The sequence below is a fragment of the Vulpes lagopus genome, chromosome X (assembly GCF_018345385.1).
Source record: "Vulpes lagopus strain Blue_001 chromosome X, ASM1834538v1, whole genome shotgun sequence".
NCBI lineage: Eukaryota > Metazoa > Chordata > Mammalia > Carnivora > Canidae > Vulpes > Vulpes lagopus.
In genome coordinates this window covers 45,883,296-45,903,431 of record NC_054848.1, presented here as the reverse complement: position 1 = coordinate 45,903,431, position 20,136 = coordinate 45,883,296, and the positions used below count along the sequence as shown (strand labels likewise).

The 20,136-nt window shown below is 38.7% G+C and overlaps 2 protein-coding genes across 2 annotated transcripts in view; both read left to right on the top strand.

Moving 5' to 3' along the window:
* Positions 1-20,136, top strand: part of LOC121482516 (constitutive coactivator of PPAR-gamma-like protein 2) — an 85,703-nt gene that overhangs the window by 39,524 nt on the left and 26,043 nt on the right. The window contains exon 4 of the mRNA XM_041740410.1: positions 12,190-12,318. Coding sequence (XP_041596344.1) covers positions 12,190-12,318 — 129 coding nt within the window. The remainder of the gene's footprint in view (positions 1-12,189; positions 12,319-20,136) is intronic.
* Positions 19,581-19,995, top strand: LOC121482841 (60S ribosomal protein L39-like). The gene has a single exon (XM_041740788.1). It carries the CDS (start codon positions 19,592-19,594, stop codon positions 19,799-19,801), a length of 210 nt encoding a protein of 69 aa, XP_041596722.1. The 5' UTR covers positions 19,581-19,591; the 3' UTR covers positions 19,802-19,995.

Genomic DNA, 20,136 nt, shown 5'->3' with positions numbered 1-20,136 from the left:
TCAAGGCTATGTTGAGACTGATACTCTCATACATTTCTAGTGGTATTGTGAGTTGGTGAATATTTAACTTTTCTCTAATTCTTTAATTCTGCTGGTTTATACCTTTTCCTTTCTCCTCAACCTCTAATACTCCCTCCTTCTGCTCACTGTCAGCTCATGAGCTGGCTTCCTATTTCACTGAGAAAATGAAAGCATTTGAAACAAAAATTCCACCAGATCCTAGGCTTTCGTATTCTTACCTATGTGCATCTATGTGCCCACATGTTTTGCCTGCCTTTTGTTAACTGCGGATGACCTGTCCATGTTCCCATCTAAGGCCAACCTCTTTACTTACATGCCAAGTCACATCCCCTCTTGCTAACTTAAGTGCATCACTTTTACAAATCTTACTTCTTTCTCCCACATCATCAGTTTTTCTCTCTTTGTTGGATTTTTTCCAATCAGATTTATAAGCATGCATCCATATTAAAAAAAAATAAAGCAGGAATGCCTGGGTGTTTCAGGGGTTGAGCTCCACCTTTGGCTTAGGGCATGATCCCAGAGTTTCAGGATCAGGCCTAGCATCTGGCTCCCTGCTGGGAGCCTACTTCTCCCTCTGCCTATCTCTGCCTCTCTCTGTGTGTCTCTCATGAATAAATAAATAAAATCTTAAAAAAATCAAATCTTGCTCTTGATCTTACTCCCTCCACCCAAGCTACTGTTCCATATTTCCTCTTCTCTTACAGCCCATATGCCTTCTAGAGAGTTTTTTACACTTGAGCTGTTTATTGTCCCTTTTTCCTATTCTTTCTGCAATCTCTTTTACTGAAATTGTTCTTTATGAGGTCAAGGTGTTAATAGTCCTTGATCAAGTTAATAAATCTAATGGCCAGTTCTCAGTTTTTATCTTACTTGGCCAATCAGCAGCTTTTGACCCAATTGCTCACTCCCTCTTCCTTAAAACCTGTTCTTCAGTTAGCTTTAAGGGCACCACTCTCTTCTAGTTTCCTTCCTTCTTCACTGGCTGTTGTTTTTGTTTCCTTTCTTGTTCCTTTGTCTTATCTTTGGAGTGCCCCCGAATTCTATCCTTGGTGTCTTCTGTTAGTTCGCCCTACATATTCTGCCTTAGTGATTGATATCATTCAGTCTCATGACTTTAAGTATCACCTGTTCATTAATGACTCCTAAGTATGTCTCTAGTTTTGACATCCCTCTTGAACTCCAGATTGTAATATCTGAGAGCCTACTAAAAATCTTAAGGAAGTGTATCTAAGTGGAAACTCGTGATCTTTCCCCTAAATCTGTTCTCCGAGAGCCTTCCCCGTTTTTATTCATGGCAATCTCAGCCTTCTAATTGTTCATGCTAAAAACCATAGAGTCATCCTTGACTTCTCTCTTTCTCACACTCTATATTTTCTCTGCCACAAATACCATCAGTTCTCCCTCCAATATATGTCTACTTCTCACCATTTTCGTTGCTACTTTCCTGGACAAACCACCATTATTTCTTGCTTGGATTATTATAACAGATTATTAACTGTTGGTCTTCTATTTGCACTCCTCCCCTCCCCAAAACCTAGTCTTAGCAAAACAGCAAGGGTGAATCTTAAAACTGATTCAGATCATGTTACTTCTCTATTCAGAATCCTCCAGCAGCTCTTCATGTCACTCACTCAGTCTTGACCATGGCCTACAAAGTTCTGTCCTGACTGACCTCTGTTACAGTTATGTTGTCTTTTCTCTTCTTTTTTTTGTTAGAACCTTTGTATGTATTATTTTCTCTACTTGAGACATTTTTTCCTCCCATATAGCTATGTCATCACCCTTCTAGGTTTTCTTAAATGTCATTTTCTCAGTGAGGCGTTTCTTGACCATCTTATTTTGTAACACATGCTTGTGCACATGCATGTATACACTTGCATTCCCAAGGTCACCCTCTTCTTAGATTTTCTCCATAGCACTTATCTATATCTAGCACAGTATGCATTTCACGTCTTTATTCTGTTTGACTCTCATCACCCTATCTTGACACACCTACCCCACAATTTAAGCTTCCATGAGGGCAGTGATCTTTATCTTGTTCACAGTTGTATTCTTGCTGCGTATGACAGTACCTAGTTAGTAAATAGTGTGCAATAAATACTTGTTGAAGGAATGAATGATAGAGCCTTCTGCCCAAACAATTTTATATAAAAAGCCTTTAAGAAGTTTATACTCTTTGACTGAGTAATTATAATTTTAGGAAGCTTGTAATTAATTAATTGGAAAGTGAACAGCAAATGATACCTACGTTTTATCACGGCATTAAAAAAAACTTGTATTTAAATTTTTTTCAAGTATCATAAAGGGGAGAAAATAATAACATAGTCACTATTATAACATCTTCTACCTCCAACAGTTACCAAGATGTAGCCAAACTTGCTGGGGTGTTTTGTTTGTTTCTGTTGCTCATGTATTTTAAAATAAATTTTGGAACACAAGTCATTTTACTCCCACATTCTTCGATATGCATTTGTAAAACATATGGTCACTTTCATGCATAATAAGTACAATGCCATTATTACTTTTAACAAAATTAGGGATCCCTGGGTGGCGCAGCGGTTTGGCGCCTGCCTTTGGCCCAGGGCGCGATCTTGGAGACCCGGGATCGAATCCCACGTCGGGCTCCCTGCATGGAGCCTGCTTCTCCCTCTGCCTGTGTCTCTGCGTCTTTCTCTCTCTCTCTGTGACTATCATAAATAAATAAAATCTTTAAAAAAAACCAAAATTAATAATAATTTCTTGGTATCATTTTACTTGTCCATTTTAAAAGGATCTTCCAGGGCAGGCTGGGTGGGTCAGCCATTTATAGTGCCACCTTCAGCCCAGGGTGTGATCCTGGAGACCCGTGATCGAGTCCCACGTCAGGCTACTTGCATGAAGCCTGATTCTCCCTCTGCCTATGTCTCTGCCTCTCTCTCTCTCTCTCTCTCTCTCTGTCTCTCATGAATTAATAAATAAAGTCTTAAAAAAAAAAAAGATCTTCCTGAATGTCCCAGAAAGGTTTTTTTGTATGTGTGTGGTTAGTTCAAATTAGGATCTAAATACAGTCCACAAATTAAAACCTTACCTTTAATAGTAAAGAATTGGAAGCAACCAAATGGTATTGTGAAAGAAAACTGATCAGTTATGATGGTCTCATCAACTCATGGTTATCTCTGTAATAGGATTATGAATGATGTGATGTTAACTTTCTGTATACTTTTTGATCTTTTCCAACTGTTCAATACTGAGAATTACTGAGGAAAATATTTTTTTGAAAAAATTTTTTTTAATATTTTTTATTGGAGTTTGATTTGCCAACATATAGCATAACACCCAGCACTCATCCCATCAAGTGCCCCCCAGAGTGCCCATCAGCTAGTCACCGCAACCCCCCGCCCAACTCCCTTTCCACCACCCCTTGTTCGTTTCCCAGAGTTAGATGACTCTCACGTTCTGTCACCCTCACTGATATTTCCCACTCATTTTCCCTCCAATCCCCTGTAATCTCTTTCACTATTTTTTATATTCCCCGTATGAGTGAAACCATATATGTTTGTCTTTCTCCGACTGACTTACCTCACTTAGCATAATACTCTCCAGTTCCATCCACGTTGAAGCAAATGGTGTGTATTTGTCATTTCTAATGGCTGACTAATATGCCATTGTATACATATACCACAGCTTCTTTATCCACTCATCTTTCGATGGACATTGAAGATCCTTCCACAGTTTCGCTATTGTGGACATTGCTGCTATAAACATTGGGGTGCAAGTCTTCTGGTTTTTTATTACATCTGTATCTTTGGGGTACATCCCCAGTAGTGAAATTGCTGGGTCATAGGGTAGCTCTATTTTTAACTCTTTGAGGAACCTCCAGACAGTTTTCAGAGTAGCTGTACCAGTTGACATTCCCACCAACAGTGTAAGAGGGTTCCCCTTTCTCCACATCCTCTCCAACATTTGTTGTTTCCCGTCTTGTTAATTTCCTCCATTCTCACTGGTGTGAGGTGGTATCTCATTGCTGTTTTGATTTGTATTTCCCTGATAGCAAGTGATGCAGAGCATTTTCTCATGTGCTTGTGGGCCATGTGTATGTCTTCTTTGGTGAAATTTCTGTTCATGTGTTTTGCCCATTTCATGATTGGATTGTTTCTTTGCTGTTGAGTTTAATAAGTTCTTTATAGATCTTGGAAACTAGCCCTTTATCTGATAGGTCATTTGCAAATATCTTCTCCTATTCTGTAGGTTGTCTTTTAGTTTTGTTGACTGTTTCTTTTGCTGTGCAGAAGCTTTTTATCTTGTTGAAGTCTCATTAGTTCATTTTGGCTTTTGTTTCCCTTGCTTTCATAGATGTATCTTGCAAGAAGTTGCTGTGGCCATGTTCAAAAAGGGTGTTGCCTGTGTTCTACTCTAGGATTTTCATGAATTCTTGTCTGACATTTAGATCTTTCATCCATTTTGAGGTTATCTTTGTGTATAGTGTGAAGAATGGTCTAGTTTCATTCTTCTGCATGTGGATGTCCAATTTTCTCCACACTATTTAATGAAGAGACTTCTTTTTACAAGTGGATAGTCTTTCTTGCTTTGTCGAATATTAGTTGACCATAGAGTTAAGGACCCATATCTGTATTCTCTGTTCTGCTCCATTTATCTATGTGTCTGTTTTTGTGCCAGTACCACACTGTCTTGATGATCACAGCTTTGTAGTACAACCTGAAATCTGGCATTGTGATGCCCCCGGCTCTGGTTTTCTTTTTCAGTATTCCCCTGGCTATTTGGGGTCTTTTCTGATTCCACACAAATCTTAAGATGATTTGTCCCAACTCTCTGATGAAAGTTCATGGCATTTTGATAGGAATTGCATTAAATGTGTAAATTGCACTGGGTAGCGTTGACATTTTCACAATATTAATTTTTCCAATCCTTGAGCATGGAATATTTTTCCATCTCTTTGTGCCTTCCTCCATTTCTTTCAGAAGTGTTCTATAGTTTTTAGGGTATAGATCCTTTACCTCTTTGGTTAGGTTTATTCCTAGGTATCGGGTGCTTTTGGGTACAATTTTAAATGGTACTGACTCCTTAATTTCTCTTTCTTCAGTCTCATTGTTAGTGTATAGAAATGCCACTGATTTCTGGGCATTGATTTTGTATCCTGCCACACTGCCGAATTGCTGTATGAGTTCTAGCAATCTTGGGGTGGAGGCTTTTGGGTGTGCTGTGTACACTATTATGTCATCTATAAGTACGGAGTGTTTGACTTTTTCTTTGCTAATTTGAATGCCTTTTATTTCTTTTTGTTGCCTGATTGCTGAGGCTAGGACTTCCAGTCCTATGTTGAATAGAGGTGGTGAGAGTGGACATCCCTGTCTTATTTGTGATCTTAGGGGAAACGCTATGAGTGTTTCCCCATTGAGAATGATATTTGCTGTGGGTTTTTCGTAGATGGCTTCTAACATGCTGAGGAATGTTCCCTCTATCCCTACAATCTGAAAAGTTTTGATCAGGAATGGATGCTGTGTTTTGTCAAGTGCTTTCTCTGCATCTATTGAGAGGATCATATGGTTCTTTTTTCTCTTTTTATGAGTGTTGAACTTTGCATCTCGGGGATAAATCCCACTTGGTCATGGTGAATAATCTTCTTAATGTATTCTTGGATCCTATTGGCTAGTATCTTGTTGAGAATTTTTGCATCTGTGTTCATCAGGGACATTGGTCTATAATTCTCCTTTTTCCTGGGATCTATGTCTGGTTTGGAATTAAGGTGATGCTGGCCTCATAGAACGAGTCTGTAAGTATTCCATCCCTTTTTTTCTTTCAGAACAGCTTTAGAATAATAGGTATGGTTTCTCCTTTAAACGTTTGATAGAATTTGCCTGGGAAGCCATCTGGCCCTGGACTTTTGTGTCTTGGGAGGTTTTTGATGACTGCTTTAATTTCCTCCCTGGTTATCGGCCTGTCCAGGTTTTCTTTCTTTCTTTCTTTTTTTTTCTGTTCAGGTTTTCTATTTCTTCCTCTTCCAGTTAGAAGTTCGTGGTTTTCCAGAAATGCTTCCATTTCTTCTAGATTGCCTAATTTTTTGGTCTATAGCTGCTCATAATATGTTTTTAAAATCGTTTGTATTTCCTTGATATTGGTGGTGATCTCTCTGTTTTGAATCATGATTTTATTAATTAGAATCTTTTTTGTTTTTAATAAGGCTGGCTAATGATTTATCTATCTTATTAATTCTTTCAAAGAACCAACTCCTGGTTTTGTTGATCTCTTCCACAGTTCTTCTGATCTCTGTTTCATTGCGTTCTGCTTGATTCTTCATTAACTCTCTTCTTCTGTAGGGTGTACGATCTATTTGCTGGTTTTTCTCTAGCTCCTTTAGGTGTAAGGTTAGCTTTTGTATTTGAGTTCTTTCCAGTTTTTGAATGGATGCTTGTATTGCGATGTATTTCCCCCTCAGTACTGCTTTTGCTGCATCCCAAAGATTTTGAACGGCTGTATCTTTATTCTCATTAGTTTCCATGAATCTTTTTAATTCTTCCTTAATTTCCTGGTTGACCCTTTCATCTTTTAGCAGGATGGTCCTTATGCTCCACGTGTTTGAAGTCCTTCCAAACTTCTTGTTGTGATTTAGTTCTAATTTCAAGGCATTATGGTCTGAGAATATGCAGGGGACGATCCCAATCTTTTGGTATCGGTTCAGACCCGATTTGTGACCCAGTATGTGGTCTATTCTGGAGAAAGTTCCATGTGCACTTGAGAAGAATGTGTATTCAGTTGAGTTTGGATGTAAAGTTCTGTAGATATCTGTGAAATCCATCTGGTCCAGTGTATCATTTAAAGCTCTCGTTTCTTTGGAGATGTGCTTAGAAGACCTAGCAAGTATAGAAAGCGCTAGATCGAAATCACCTAGTATAAGTGTATTATTATCTAAGTATTTATTCACTTTTGTTATTAATTGATTGATATATTTGGCAGCTCCCACATTCGGGGCATATATATTGAGGATTGTTAAGTCCTCTTGTTGGATAGATCCTTTAAGTATGCTATAGTGTTCCTCTTCATCTCTCACTACAGTCTTCGGGGTAAATTTTAGTTTATCTGATATAAGGATGGCTACCCCTGCTTTCTTTTGAGGACCATTTGAATGGTAAATGGTTCTCCAACCTTTTATTTTCAGGTTGTAGGTGTCCTTCTGTCTAAAATGAGTCTCTTGTAGACAGCAAATAGATGGGTGCTGCTTTTTGATCCAGTCTGAAACCCTGCGCCTTTTGATAGGGTCATTAAGCCCGTTCATGTTTAGAGTTACTATTGATAGATATGAGTTTAGTGTCATCATGATATCTATTCAGTCCTTGTTTTTGTGGATTATTCCACTGGACTTCTTCTTTAAGGGGCATTTTTAGAGTCCCCCTTAAAATTTCTTGCAGAGCTGGTTTGGAGGTCACATATTCTTTCAGTTCCTGCCTGTCTTGGAAGCTCTTTATCTCGCCTTCCATTTTGAATGAGAGCTTTGCTGGATAAAGTATTCTTGGTTGCATGTTTTTCTCATTTAGGGGCCTGAATATATCCTGCCAGCCCTTTCTGGCCTGCCAGGTCTCTGTGGAGAGGTCTGCTGTTAATCTAATATTTATCCCCATGTAAGTTAGGTATCTCTTGTCTCTTGGTGGTTTAAGGAGTTTCTCTTTATCTTTGGAATTTGCAAGCTTCACTATTAAATGTCGAGTTGTTGAACGGTTTTTATTGATTTTAGGGGGGGATCTCTCTATTTCCTGGATCTGAATGCCTGTTTCACTTCCTAGATTAGGAAAGTTTTCAGCTAGGATTTGTTCAAATACATATTCTGGCCCTCTGTCCCTTTCAGCGCCCTCGGGAACCCCAATTAATCGTAGGTTTTTCTTCCTCAGGCTGTCGTTTATTTCCCTTAATCTGTCTTCATGGTCTTTTAATTGTTTGTCTCTTTTTCCCTCAGTTTCCCTCTTTGCCATCAACTTGTCTTCTATGTCACTCACTCGTTCTTCCACCTGGTTATCCCTCGTTGTTAGGACTTCTAGTTTGGATTGCATCTCATTCAATTGATTTCTAATTTCTGTCTGATTAGCTCTAAATTCTGCAGTCATGACGTCTCTTGAGTCCTTTATGCTTTTTTCTAGAGCCACCAGTAGCTGTATAATAGTGCTTCTGAATTGGCTTTCTGACATTGAATTTTAATCCAGATTTTGTAGCTCTCTGGGAGAGAGGATTGTTTTTGATTCTTTCTTTTGAGGTGAGGTTTCCCTTCTAGTCATTTTGCTCCGTGCAGAGTGGCCAAAACAAGTTGTATTGGGAAAAGGAGAGAAAGAAGGAGAGAACAGAGAAATAGAAGAAAGAAAAGAAGGAAGAAAAAAAGAGAAGAGAAAGAAAAAGAAAGAAAGGAAAAAAAGGGTGGGAGAAGCAAACAAAAAGGAAAGAAAAACCCGGGGGAGTAAGTATCTCCTGATTCTGTATACTTTAAGTCCCTTGACTTTCCCTGGAACTTGTCCGTCTAGTTGGTCTTCTGGGGTAGGGGCCTGATGTGCTGATTTTCAGGTGTTAGCACTTGGGGGAGCTGCTCTTCCCCCTGCCTGGTCCAGGGCTCAGTGGGGGTTGTGTACCCCTTGAGGCCCCAGGAGAAACAACCTCAGTGGCAGCGGCCAGCTCTGGAGCCCTGGATTCAGCTCCCGCCGTAACAATGGAGCTCTCCATCAGCAGGGGCCTTGATGCTCCGGGGGGGCGGGGCCGCTGATCTGCTCAGCTCGGGGCAGGAGCGTCCCTGCAGTCCTGGGCCCTCTTGGCCTCTGCCTGTCCCAAAGGGAGGTCGGATCCTGGGCTGTGTCCCCGGTGCCCTGTGCTCCGGGGCCTGTGCTGTTGGATTTCCTCTCCCAGTCGCGCAGCCCCCTCCACGCGGAGCCTCAGTCCAAGTCCCGCTGAGCTGCTCCTGGAGCCGCGCAGCCCCCTCCGCAGGGAGCCTCTTCCTCTGCTGGAGCCACCTCCGAGTTCCTCTCGGAGCACGCAGCCCCCTCTCCGCGGAGCCGCCGCTGGAGCCCCTCTGAGCTGCTCCCGGGTCAATGTGTGCCAGGGCTGCAGTCCTTTAGGGAGCTCGCTGCACTCTACCCGGTGCGCAGTTGCAGTGTTAGTGTCCCAGGGAGCCTGGGTGCATCCCCGCCCCTCATGGGGTCCTGCTCTAACTCCCTGCGGGCCCCTTTCCGCCCGGGAAGATTGGTGAAGCTCCTGCTTCTCTGGGACGGGGCTTTCCTGTCCTGGGTGCACTCGCCCTGGCCTTTGCCTGGCTCCTCATGGGGCCCCTCCCCCTTGGATGCCTTTCGTTTGTTTAAACCCCCCCCCCCCGCCCCCCGTCTTCCTACCTTGTTAGAAGGGCGAACTCTTCTCATTGTAGCATTCAGCTGTTCTCTCTTTAAATCTCAGGCCAATTTCGTAGATTTTCAGAATGATTTGACAGTTATCTAGCTAATTTGGTGGGGACAGGTGATTTGGGGACCCTGATGTATGTTTTTTTTGCTGTTCTTTCTCCAGTGCCTTTTGGAGCAAGATTAACTTTTGTATTTGAATTTTTTCTAATTTTTTGAGGCATGCTTTTATTGCGATGTATTTCCTCCCCAGGACAACTTTTGCTGTATCCCAAAGATTTTATATGGTTGTATCTTCATTCTCATTAGTTTCCATGAGTCTTTTTAATTCTTCTCTAACTTCCTGGTTGACCCTTTCATCTTTTAGCAGGATGCTCTTTAACTTCCACATGTTTGGATTTCTTCCAAATTTCTTCTTGTGATTGAGTTCTAGTTTCAAAGCATTACAGTCTGAAAACATGCAGGGTACAATCCCATCTTTTGGTATCGGTTGAGACCTGATTTGTGACCCAGTATGTGGTCTATTCTGGAGAAAGTTCCATGTGCACTTGAGAAGAATGTGTATTCAGTTGCGTTTGGATGTAAAAATATCTGTGAAATCCATCTGTTCCAGTGTATCATTTAAAGCTCTTGTTTCTTTGGAGATGTTGTGCTTAGAATATCTGTCATTTGTAGAAAGTGCCATGTTGGAAGTCTCCCAGTATAAGTGTATTATCATTTAAGTGTGTGTTTACTTTGGTTATTAATTGATATACTTGCAGCTCTCACATTTGGGGCATAAATATTCATGATTGTTAGATCCTAGTGTTGGAGAGATCTTTTAAGTATGATATAGTGTCCCTCTTCATCTCTTACCACAGTCTTTGGGATAAACTTTAATTTATCTGATATGAAAATTGCTACCCCAGCTTCCTTTTGAGGACCATTTGAATGGTAAATGGTTCTCCATACTTTTATTTTCGGGCCGTAGGTGTCCTTAGGTCTCAGATGAGTCTCTTGTAGACAGCAAATAGATGGGTCTTGCTTTTTTATCCAGTCTGAAACCCTGTGCCTTTTGATGGAGTCATTACCGCCCCAGGCCCATTGACATTCAGAGTTACTATTGAAAGATGTGAATTTAGTGTCATCATGATACCTATTCATCCTTGTTTCTGTGGATTGTTTCTTTGGGCTTTCTCTTTCTTTTACACAGTCCCCCTTAATATTTCTTGCAGAGCTGGTTTGGTGGTCACATATTCTTTCAGTTTCTGCCTATCTTGAAAGCTCTTTATCTCTTCTATTCTGAATGAGAGCCTTGCTGGATAAAGTATTCTTGGCTGCCTGTTCTTCTCATTTAGGACCCTGAATATATCCTGCCAGGCCTTCCTGGCCTGCCAGGTCTCTGTGGAGAGGTCTGCTGTTAACCTAATACTTCTCCCCATTTAAATTAGGGATCTCTTGTCTCTTGTTGCTTTAAGGATCTTCTCTTTATCTTTGGAATTTCAAGTTTAACTATTAAATGTCGAGGTGTTGAACAGTTTTTATTGATTTTAGGGAAGATCTCCTATCTCCTGGATCTGAATGCCTGTTTCCCTCCCTAAATTAGAGAAGTTGTCAGCTATAATTTGTTCAGATATGCTTTCTGGGCCTCTGTCCCTCTCGGTGCGCTCTGGAACCCCAATTAAACGTAGATATTTTCTTCTGAGGCTTTTATTTGTTTCCCTTAACCTTTCCTCTTGGTCTTTTAATTGTGTTTCTCTTTTTTCCTCAGTTTCCTTCCTTGCCATCAACTTGTTCTAGGTCACTCACTCTTCTGCCTCATGAACCCTCATCGTTAGGACCTCCACTTTGGATTGCATCTCATTTAATTGATTTTTAATTTTGACCTGATTAGATCTAAATTCTGCCATCATGAAGTCTCTTGAATCCTTTATGCTTTTTTCCAGAGCCACCAGTAGCTTTATAATTGTGCTTTTGAATTGGCTTTCTGACATCGAATTGTAATCCTAATTCTGTAACTCTGTGGGAGAGAGTACTGTTTCTGATTCTTTCTTTTGTGGTGAGTCGTTTCTCGTCATTTTGCTCAGTGCAGAGTGGCTAAAAACAAGTTAGACTTGTTAGAAGCGCAAGCTCTTTTCTCTGTCGTGTTCCAGCTGTTCTCTCTTTAAGTCTGTTTGAATTCGTAATTTTTCAGGTTGATTTGAAAGTTATCTAGGTAAGTTGGTGGGCACAGGTGATTGGGAACCCTACTCCTCCACATACTTGCCCCACCCCTCCAAGTCTGAGGGGAAATATTTTAAAGAAAAGATTTTAACTATCTCTCAGTGCATTTGCTAAATTTGAATTCTCTACCTTATGCCTACCTCACTCTTTTTTTAAAAGCCTAAATTCCTTTGAAGATTTTATTTATTTATTCATGAGAGACACAGAGAGTGAGAGAGCGGCAGAGACACAGGCAGAGGGAGAAGCAGGCTCCATGTGGGGAGCCCAACGTGGGACTCGGTCCCAGGTCTCCATGATCCTGCCCTGGGCTGAAGGATCACTAAACCGCTGAGGCACCAGGGCTGCCCCCTCACTCTTGTTTTTTAAGAGTTTGAGAAAGACATAGCAAGCAAGACAGAGCTCGTGTAGGGGAAGGGGCACAGGGAGAGGGAGAAGCAAATGCACCACTGATTAGGGAGCCATATGCTGGGCTTGATCCTGGGACCCTGGGATCATAACCTGAGCCTAAGGCAGACATTTACCTGAGCCACCCAGATGCCGCTACTTCACTTTTTCTTAGTGATCTATCACTGACGTCAGTGTACCTTTCTGATCTTATCTCCTTTAGGTCCGAGCTCATCAGCTGGTTCTTCCTCCCTGTGATGTGGTGATCAAGGCTGTGTCTGAGTATGTTAGTTCCATCAAAGACCCCTCAAACTTGGATGTGGTTGGGAAGGACGTTTTCAAACAATCTCAGGTGAGCTGGCCTTCTCCTTCCTAAGAGTCTCTAGTTTTCTTAACCTTCATTAAAACCACCAGCAGATTTTTTTTTTTCTGTGCTACCTACCTTTTCTCATCATGGCTGCTTGTTTTCTCCATGCTTACAGATTGGAGTCCCGACGTTTTCTTTGAAAACATTACTAGGCCTAGAATGAAAGAGTTCCTTACCTTTGGGACTATCCATGGTAATATAAGCTCATTCTGGGAAATTTACAAAATAAAATCACTTACGACCTTATTGCCCACAAACAACTTGCTGTAGTTATCACTCTAGAATATATCCTTCTACTCTTTTTTTGTTATAATGTATATTTTAATATAAAGAAGGTCTTGCTTAGTGGAGGTTAATGGGTAATGAAAGAGTGCTTAAAGTTGGTACACATAAAACAAAAATCAATACTTCATTGTTAATATTGATAAATGGACTCTCCTGGGAACTTGTGAAATAAAACTAAAAGTTAGGAAAATAAGTTAGTTTTTAAAAAAAATTTTTAAAGATTTTATTTATTGATTCATGAGAGGCAGAGGCATAGGCAGAGGGAGAAGCAGGTTCCCTGTTGAGGGCCCAATGTAGGGCCGATCCCAGAACCCCCGGATCATGACTTGAGCCAAAGGCAGATGTGCAACCCCTGGGTCCAATCACTCAGGCGCCTCTGTCAGTATTTTTTAATAGCCGTTCTTAAAAGTATATAGTGGTCGCTCTTAACAATTTTAATTTGCATTTCTCAAATGAATAACGAACATTTTTTTCTTGTGCTTATTGGACATCCATATACCCTCTTTGGTGAATAGTCTGTTCCTGAACAGTCTTTTGTCTATTTTCACCTGAGTTATTTATTTACTCACTGTTGATTTTTTAGAATTCTTCATGTATTCTTGCTTGAAGTCCTTCGTCAAATAGATGATTTACAAATATTTTATTTCAGTCTATAGTTTATCTTTACATTCTTTTAACAGTATCTTTTATAAAGGAAAAGTTTTAAATTTTCGTCTTTTATGGATCATGTATTTGGTGTCATGTATATAAATTCTTTCCCTAACTGTAGGCATGATAATATTGTCATGTTTTCTTGTAAATATTACATACTTTTACATTTCACTTTTTTAAAAGATTTTATTTATTTATTAATTTAAGAGAGAGAGAGAGAGAGCACGGATTGGGGGCAGAGGTAGAGGGAGAGGGAGAAGCAGACTCACCATTGAGCAGGGAGCCTGATGCTGGGCTCAGTTCTAGAACCATGAGATCATGACCTAAGCTGGAGGCAGATGCTTAACAGACTTAGCCAGCCAGGTGTCCCTTCGTTTTACATTTAGAACAAATCATCCATATCAATTTTGAGTGCATTTTTGTATAAAGTGTTAGGTATTTTATTTTTTGAATATAGATGTTTAGTTGTTTCAACACCATTTTTTGGAAAGACTGTCCTTTCTCAATTGAATTTCTGTTTGTGTGGGTCTATTTCTAGACACTGTTTTGTTCAGTTGACCCCTGTGTCTGTCTCTTTGCAAATAGAACTTTGTGTTGAATACTGTAGCTTTATGGTAAATCAAAATTAGGTAGTGGTCCCTCCAATTTTATCTTTCTTTTTCAAAATTATTTTCTCTAGTTTCTTTGTCTCTCCATATCAATTTTAGAATAATCTTTTCTGTATCTACAGAAAATAATCCTGCTGGGTTTTAATGGGAATTCCTTATATTAAATATACAGTTGACCCTTTAACAACATGGGGATTAGGGGAACCGACCCCCTCCATGAAGTCAGAAATCCATGTGTAGTTTTTAATTCCTCAAAAACTTAGCTGCTAATAGCCTACTGTTGACTCGCTCCATTACTAATAACATAAAAGGTTGATTAATACATATTTTGTATGTTGATAGTAGTATATACTGTATTCTTATAATAAGCTAGAGAAAAAAGTTATAAAGAGAATAAAATATGTTTAAAGTACTGTATTGTATTTATCATAAAAAATTCACATATACATGAACCCACACAGGTCAAACCTGTGTTGCTCAAGGCTCAATTGTATAGATGAATTTGTGAGTTTTCAAATCCTGTAATACAATATGTGTCTCCATTTATTTAGTTCATTTTTAATTTTTTTTCATCATCATTGTATAGCTTTTAACATACAAGTCACATACACTTATTAATATTTAAGTATTTTATATTTGAGACACCAATTGTTTAGGATATTGTTTTGTTCATTTTAATTTCTAATTGTTCATTGCTACTATATTAAAATATGACTGATTTTTTTTGTGTTGACCTTGTATCCTGCAACCTTTCTAAACTCACAAGGAGTTTTCTGATGGATTTCTTGATATTTTCACCATAGGTGATCATATTGTCTGTGAATAAGGACAGTTTTATTTCTTTTGTCATCTCTATGCCTTTTTTTTTTTACTGCACCATCCAGAATTTCCAAGCAATAGTGAATAGGAGTAATCGGAAAGGATATATCTTGTTCCCAATCTTTGGGAAAACCATTCAGTCAGTATTAAGTATTATATTAGCTGTAGGTTTTGTAGATGTACATTATCAGATCCAGGAACTTATGTTCCTAGTTTACTAAGAGTTCTTATCATTAAAGGGTGGTGTATCTTGTCAAATGTATATTTTTGCATCTGCTGATAGGATCATGTGATTTTTCTTCTTTAGTCCATTGATTTTCAGATATTGAACCATCCTTGCATTTCTAGGATGTGGTCAAGGTATATCCTTTCTTTTTTATATTATTAGATTTGATTTACTAGTATTTCATAGAACATTTTTGCTTTTATTTTCTTGAGGAATATTGGTCTCCAGTTTTTTTGGTGCTTTGTCTGGTTTGGAATCAGGGTAATGTTGGATTCCACGTGAGTTGGCAAGTATTCTGGTTTTTTGGGAAGAGATTGTGTAGAATTGGCTTTTCGTCTTTAATTGTTTGGTAGAATTTTTCAGTGATGTGTCTGGCAGATATTTCTTTGAATTTATGCTGTTTAGAATTTTCTAAGCTTCTTGAATATCCAAGTATGTCTTTCACTAAATTTCAGAAGTTTACAGTTGTTTTTCTTCAAATGTTTTTTTCTGTTCCGTGTTTTCCTTTCCTTCCATGATGATAATGACACCAATGTTAGACCTTTTGTTATTGTCCTGTAGATGCTTGAGGGTCTGTATTTTTCTTTTTTATTTTTATTTTTATTTTTTTTTAAATTTTATTTATTTATGATAGTCACAGAGAGAGAGAGAGAGAGAGAGAGAGAGAGGCAGAGATACAGGCAGAGGGAGAAGCAGGCTCCATGCACTGGGAGCCCGATGTGGGATTCGATCCCGGCTCTCCAGGATCGCGCCCTGGGCCAAAGGCAGGCGCCAAACCACTGCGCCACCCAGGGATCCCTGTATTTTTCTTTTTTAAAAAAAATATTTTATTTATTTATTCATGAGAGACACACAGAGAGAGAAAGAGAGAGGCAGAGGGAGAAGCAGGCTCCATGCAGAGAGCCCGACGTGGGACTTGATCCCAGGTCTCCAGGATCAGGCCCTGGGCCAAAGGCAGGCGCTAAACTGCTGAGCCACCAGGGCTGCCCTGGTCTGTATTTTTCAAAAAAATACATTTTTGTCACAGTGAATAATTTCTTTTGATTTATTGTCAACTTCATTGACTCTACTTGGTCATCTCTATTCTGCTAAAGAGCTCATCTAAAGAATTTCTTTTTATGTTTTGATTATGGTATTGTTAAGTTCTAAAGTTTCCATTTGGTTCTTCTTTATGTATTATCTTTTTTTTTTTTTTGTAGACTTTCTATCTTTCTTTTTGTTTCAGAAGTATTCCCCTTTCAGGCACTTTTATAAAGTTACTTTAAAGTCTTTGTCAGATAATTCCAGTGTGTTTGTCGTCTCAGCACTGAGATTCTTGATCTTGTTTCAGTATAACAGAGAATGTTGACAGTTTTGTTTTAGGAGATAATTGACAAGTTAGATTCAGACCACAAGTTCTTACCATCCTTCTATGGGCTGTGATGTCACTGTCAGTGCAATTTTCAAAATCTTTGCAAACTTATTTGGCTCGGTCCCATGTATATGCTACCCACCCAGTATCCAGTCTGGGACTTGTTTGGTAGTTTATCTCTTCAGTTCTCAGAGTCTCTGGTCTCCCATTTGGTGTCAGATCCACACATGTACTACTCCCTCTCTGATCCTTCAGTACTTCCTGGTTCATTGGGCCACCCTTTCTCAGTGCCTGGGGCCAAGCAGCAGCAGGATGGAGAGAAAAAGCATCAAAAGCTCACCCTACCCTACTGAGACTTCTGCTTCTCTGATTGGAAAGCAAGGTTCCTGCTATTCCCCTGCTGCCACTGCTGCCACCATAGGTTTGTTTCAGGTGAATAGAAGAAAGGAAAAGAAAAAAATATTGGAGTGTTTCCGTATACTTTCTTGAGTTTTCAAGGACCCCTTTCCCATTCTTTAAGCCAGAACTAAACTAGGGTTTCTCCTGGCACACTTAGTCCACATTAATGTATGCTTTCAGATTTTAGGCTGCATTGTGTCCACACCAAGGGATACTAGAGGAAAAAAGAAATGCTAAACTCACCCTTGATTCAGTGGTAATTTGAATTCTGGTCTTCTTCCCCAGTCCTCCTGCTACTGTTTACATTTCAGAGTCTTCAAATAGCTGCTTCTAGGTTTTAAAACTATCTTACAGTGGGAATAAGGTAGAGTGTGTTTACTCCATCTTATCTAGAATGGAACTCTCTCTGTAGATAGTTTTAAGTGAATAAAGCAAAAAATCAGTGCTTTGTTTTTTTGTTTTTTTGTTTTTTTTTTTAATCAGTGCTTTGTTTTGGGAGCATAAGTTTTCCTAACCAATTATATGATAGCACAGTCCAGCATCTATTCCTTTATATCTAACTTTCTGTCATAATTATAAAAAAATTTGTTTTTTATAAAAAATATACTTGGGCTTGATTTTCCCAAAGGGCTTAGTTTCTTTTGATACTCAAATTATTGTTTTTTCAAGTGTCTTTCCTAACATCATCTTTTAGAATTCTTCTTTCCACTGTTGTTGAACACTAACTGTACCAGATACTCATTTGTCCATGACTTCTAGCATTATGAGTGCAGGCCTCTATCATTTTCCTTGACCTAAGAAAATCTTGAACTTTATGACAGATTTTGTACATTCATTTTGTCGATTTCCATTGTACTTTCAGCTGTTTGCATCAGACAATTAGGAGTGACCCACAAAGAAATTGTCATAGTGGGTAGGGAGAAATGCTAGTGTTAAGTAGGGGATACTGTTTAGATGGAGAATTAATTTTCCTTCCTTTTTTATTGTGGTAAAATATACTTAACATAAAATTTGCCATCTTAATCATTTTAAGTGTATAATGCAGTGGTATTGAATACATTCATAATGTGTAACCATCACCATCATCCATCTCCATAACTCTTCATCTTATAAAACTTCTATACCTATTAAATGATGACTTCGCATTTTCCCCTTCTCTCCAGCCCATGGCAACCATAATTCTTTCTTTCTCTATGATTTTTGACCATTTTAGGTACCTCAGTATTTGTCTTTTTGTGACTGATTTATTTCATGTAGCATGTCTTCAAGGTTCATCCATATTGTAGAATGTGCCAGAATTCCTTTACTTTTTAAAACCAAATAATATTCCATTGTATGTTGACAGAGGAAAAATTTTGTAAGTGTTCAGTTCAGTGATGAATTTTTTAATGTTACAACTTTTGCTTCCCTTTATAACTTTATGATTTTTGGAATCTGGATAATGATCATGTTCTTAACAAGGATCCCCCTTTTCACTAAACAAGAAGAACAAAATAATTTTAAAAAGAGACGTTGCTATTAATTTGATGTTAAGTGTTTTATAGTGTTTCCTAGTTTCCTTTGTATATATGTTTTGATGTGGTAGTCATCAGTATAAAATTTTTTAAATTGCTTTTTTCGTGTAACCTTTGTCTTAAACCGGTTTTCATTGTAGCTGTATAATTTTCATAAACATCATTTTTAACAGTTTTAGAATTATGAGAGCTCTTTTAAACAAACATTAAAAAACTGCCAGGTAATAGCATCAAAGAGTAGGGTTCTACTTAGCTACCTATGGCCTCTGGGGATCTATAAAAGAAAAGAGTAGGACGTTATTAAATATGATCATATATTAAATGCTAAATATATTTCCAAAGACAGGGTTCCATGCTAGGCACTAAAATATAAATGTGAATAAACCATTCTCTGTTCTTGCAGAATTTGAGGTTAAATGGGGACAGAAGCAAATACATAAGTATAATAAAGATAAACTACAATAAATTTGTCACAGAAGGAAAGTTTCAAAGAAGTAGTACCTTTTGAAGGGAGACTAAATGTCAGGGCACAGAACAGTGCTACATTGAGGGAAGTATATGTAATTCAGGATTTCAGGGGAGTAAGTCATAGATCTATACTCACTGAAGTTGAATAGTTTTCAAGTTAAGTGCAGAAAGCAAGTTGAAAAACCGTATGATAGTATAATTACACATATATGAAAAAAGTAAAACCATATTGGTACACATACATAATGTGTATAAACACAGCAAAAATTATGACAGGATATAGATCAAACTAATAATACTGGTCACTTCTGGAGAGGGGAGGAAGTACAGAGCTATAGATATTAAAGCAAATTATATACGTCTTGTACCTTTGAGGAGATTGTTATGTGTGTAATTAAATATAGTGGATATATAACTAATGGAACCTTGATACAGTGGAATTTTATTCAACCAATTAGGATATCATTCTATAAGTCAGTAATTTCATATAATCTTTAGATTTGGAACACTTTTTCAAACAATTATATACTCAACAGAATTTTGAGAAAACAGAGTGATTTTATTTCTAAGCGAGGCTGGAGAACCTGGCAATCTTGATTTCTGTGTTTCTGTGCTTGAATGTATGTAAATAAAGATATCTGGAATCTTATAGATTCTAGAATGTTAACAGTAACAGATTCTGAGAGAAGATTATAAATGTTTAAAATTTTACTTTTTTGGATTACATATTTTAATAATTTTATATATGTTTCTATAAGAAATATTTCTTGTAGTTAGATGACTTTCTTGTAGAAAGTACTCAACGCTGGGGCTATATGGTGAATTGGGAATTCTCATGCACTTATGATGAGTTAACTTGAGACCTCAGTTTTGGAAAGAGAGACACATTAGTATCATGTGTCAAGAATCTCTGCATTTTAGACCTAAAGACACCTGCATGCTCTCTCCTTTCCGCCGCCATCCTGGTTGCGTGTGGTTGACTGTGATCGCCATGTCTTCTCACAAGACTTTCAGAATCAAGCGATTCCTGGCCAAGAAGCAAAAGCAGAATCGTCCTATTCCCCAGTGGATTCGGATGAAAACTGGTAATAAAATCAGGTACAACTCCAAGAGGAGACACTGGAGAAGAACCAAGCTGGGTCTGTGAGGAAGCATCGCACATCATGAAATAGCAAACATAATTGGTACCACATGGAGATCACATGTTCCTATCCTATCAATATGGAAACATCCTTCCTACCTGGCCAATAGACATGTCTTATCAAGGGAATGATTTTCTCTGTTACTATGCCTCTATACCAGTAGGTTGGTTCAGTAATAAATGGGAGACCTTTCAGCTGAGCTGCTGTTGTGTCCTGATTTGTGAAGTACTGAATTCCCTCTCCTGTCAGATCTCACATAGCACCGTCTGATAGAACTTTCTGCAGTGATAGAAATGGCCCTTGACAACGAAGTATTTAAAGTATGGCTAGGGGACGCCTG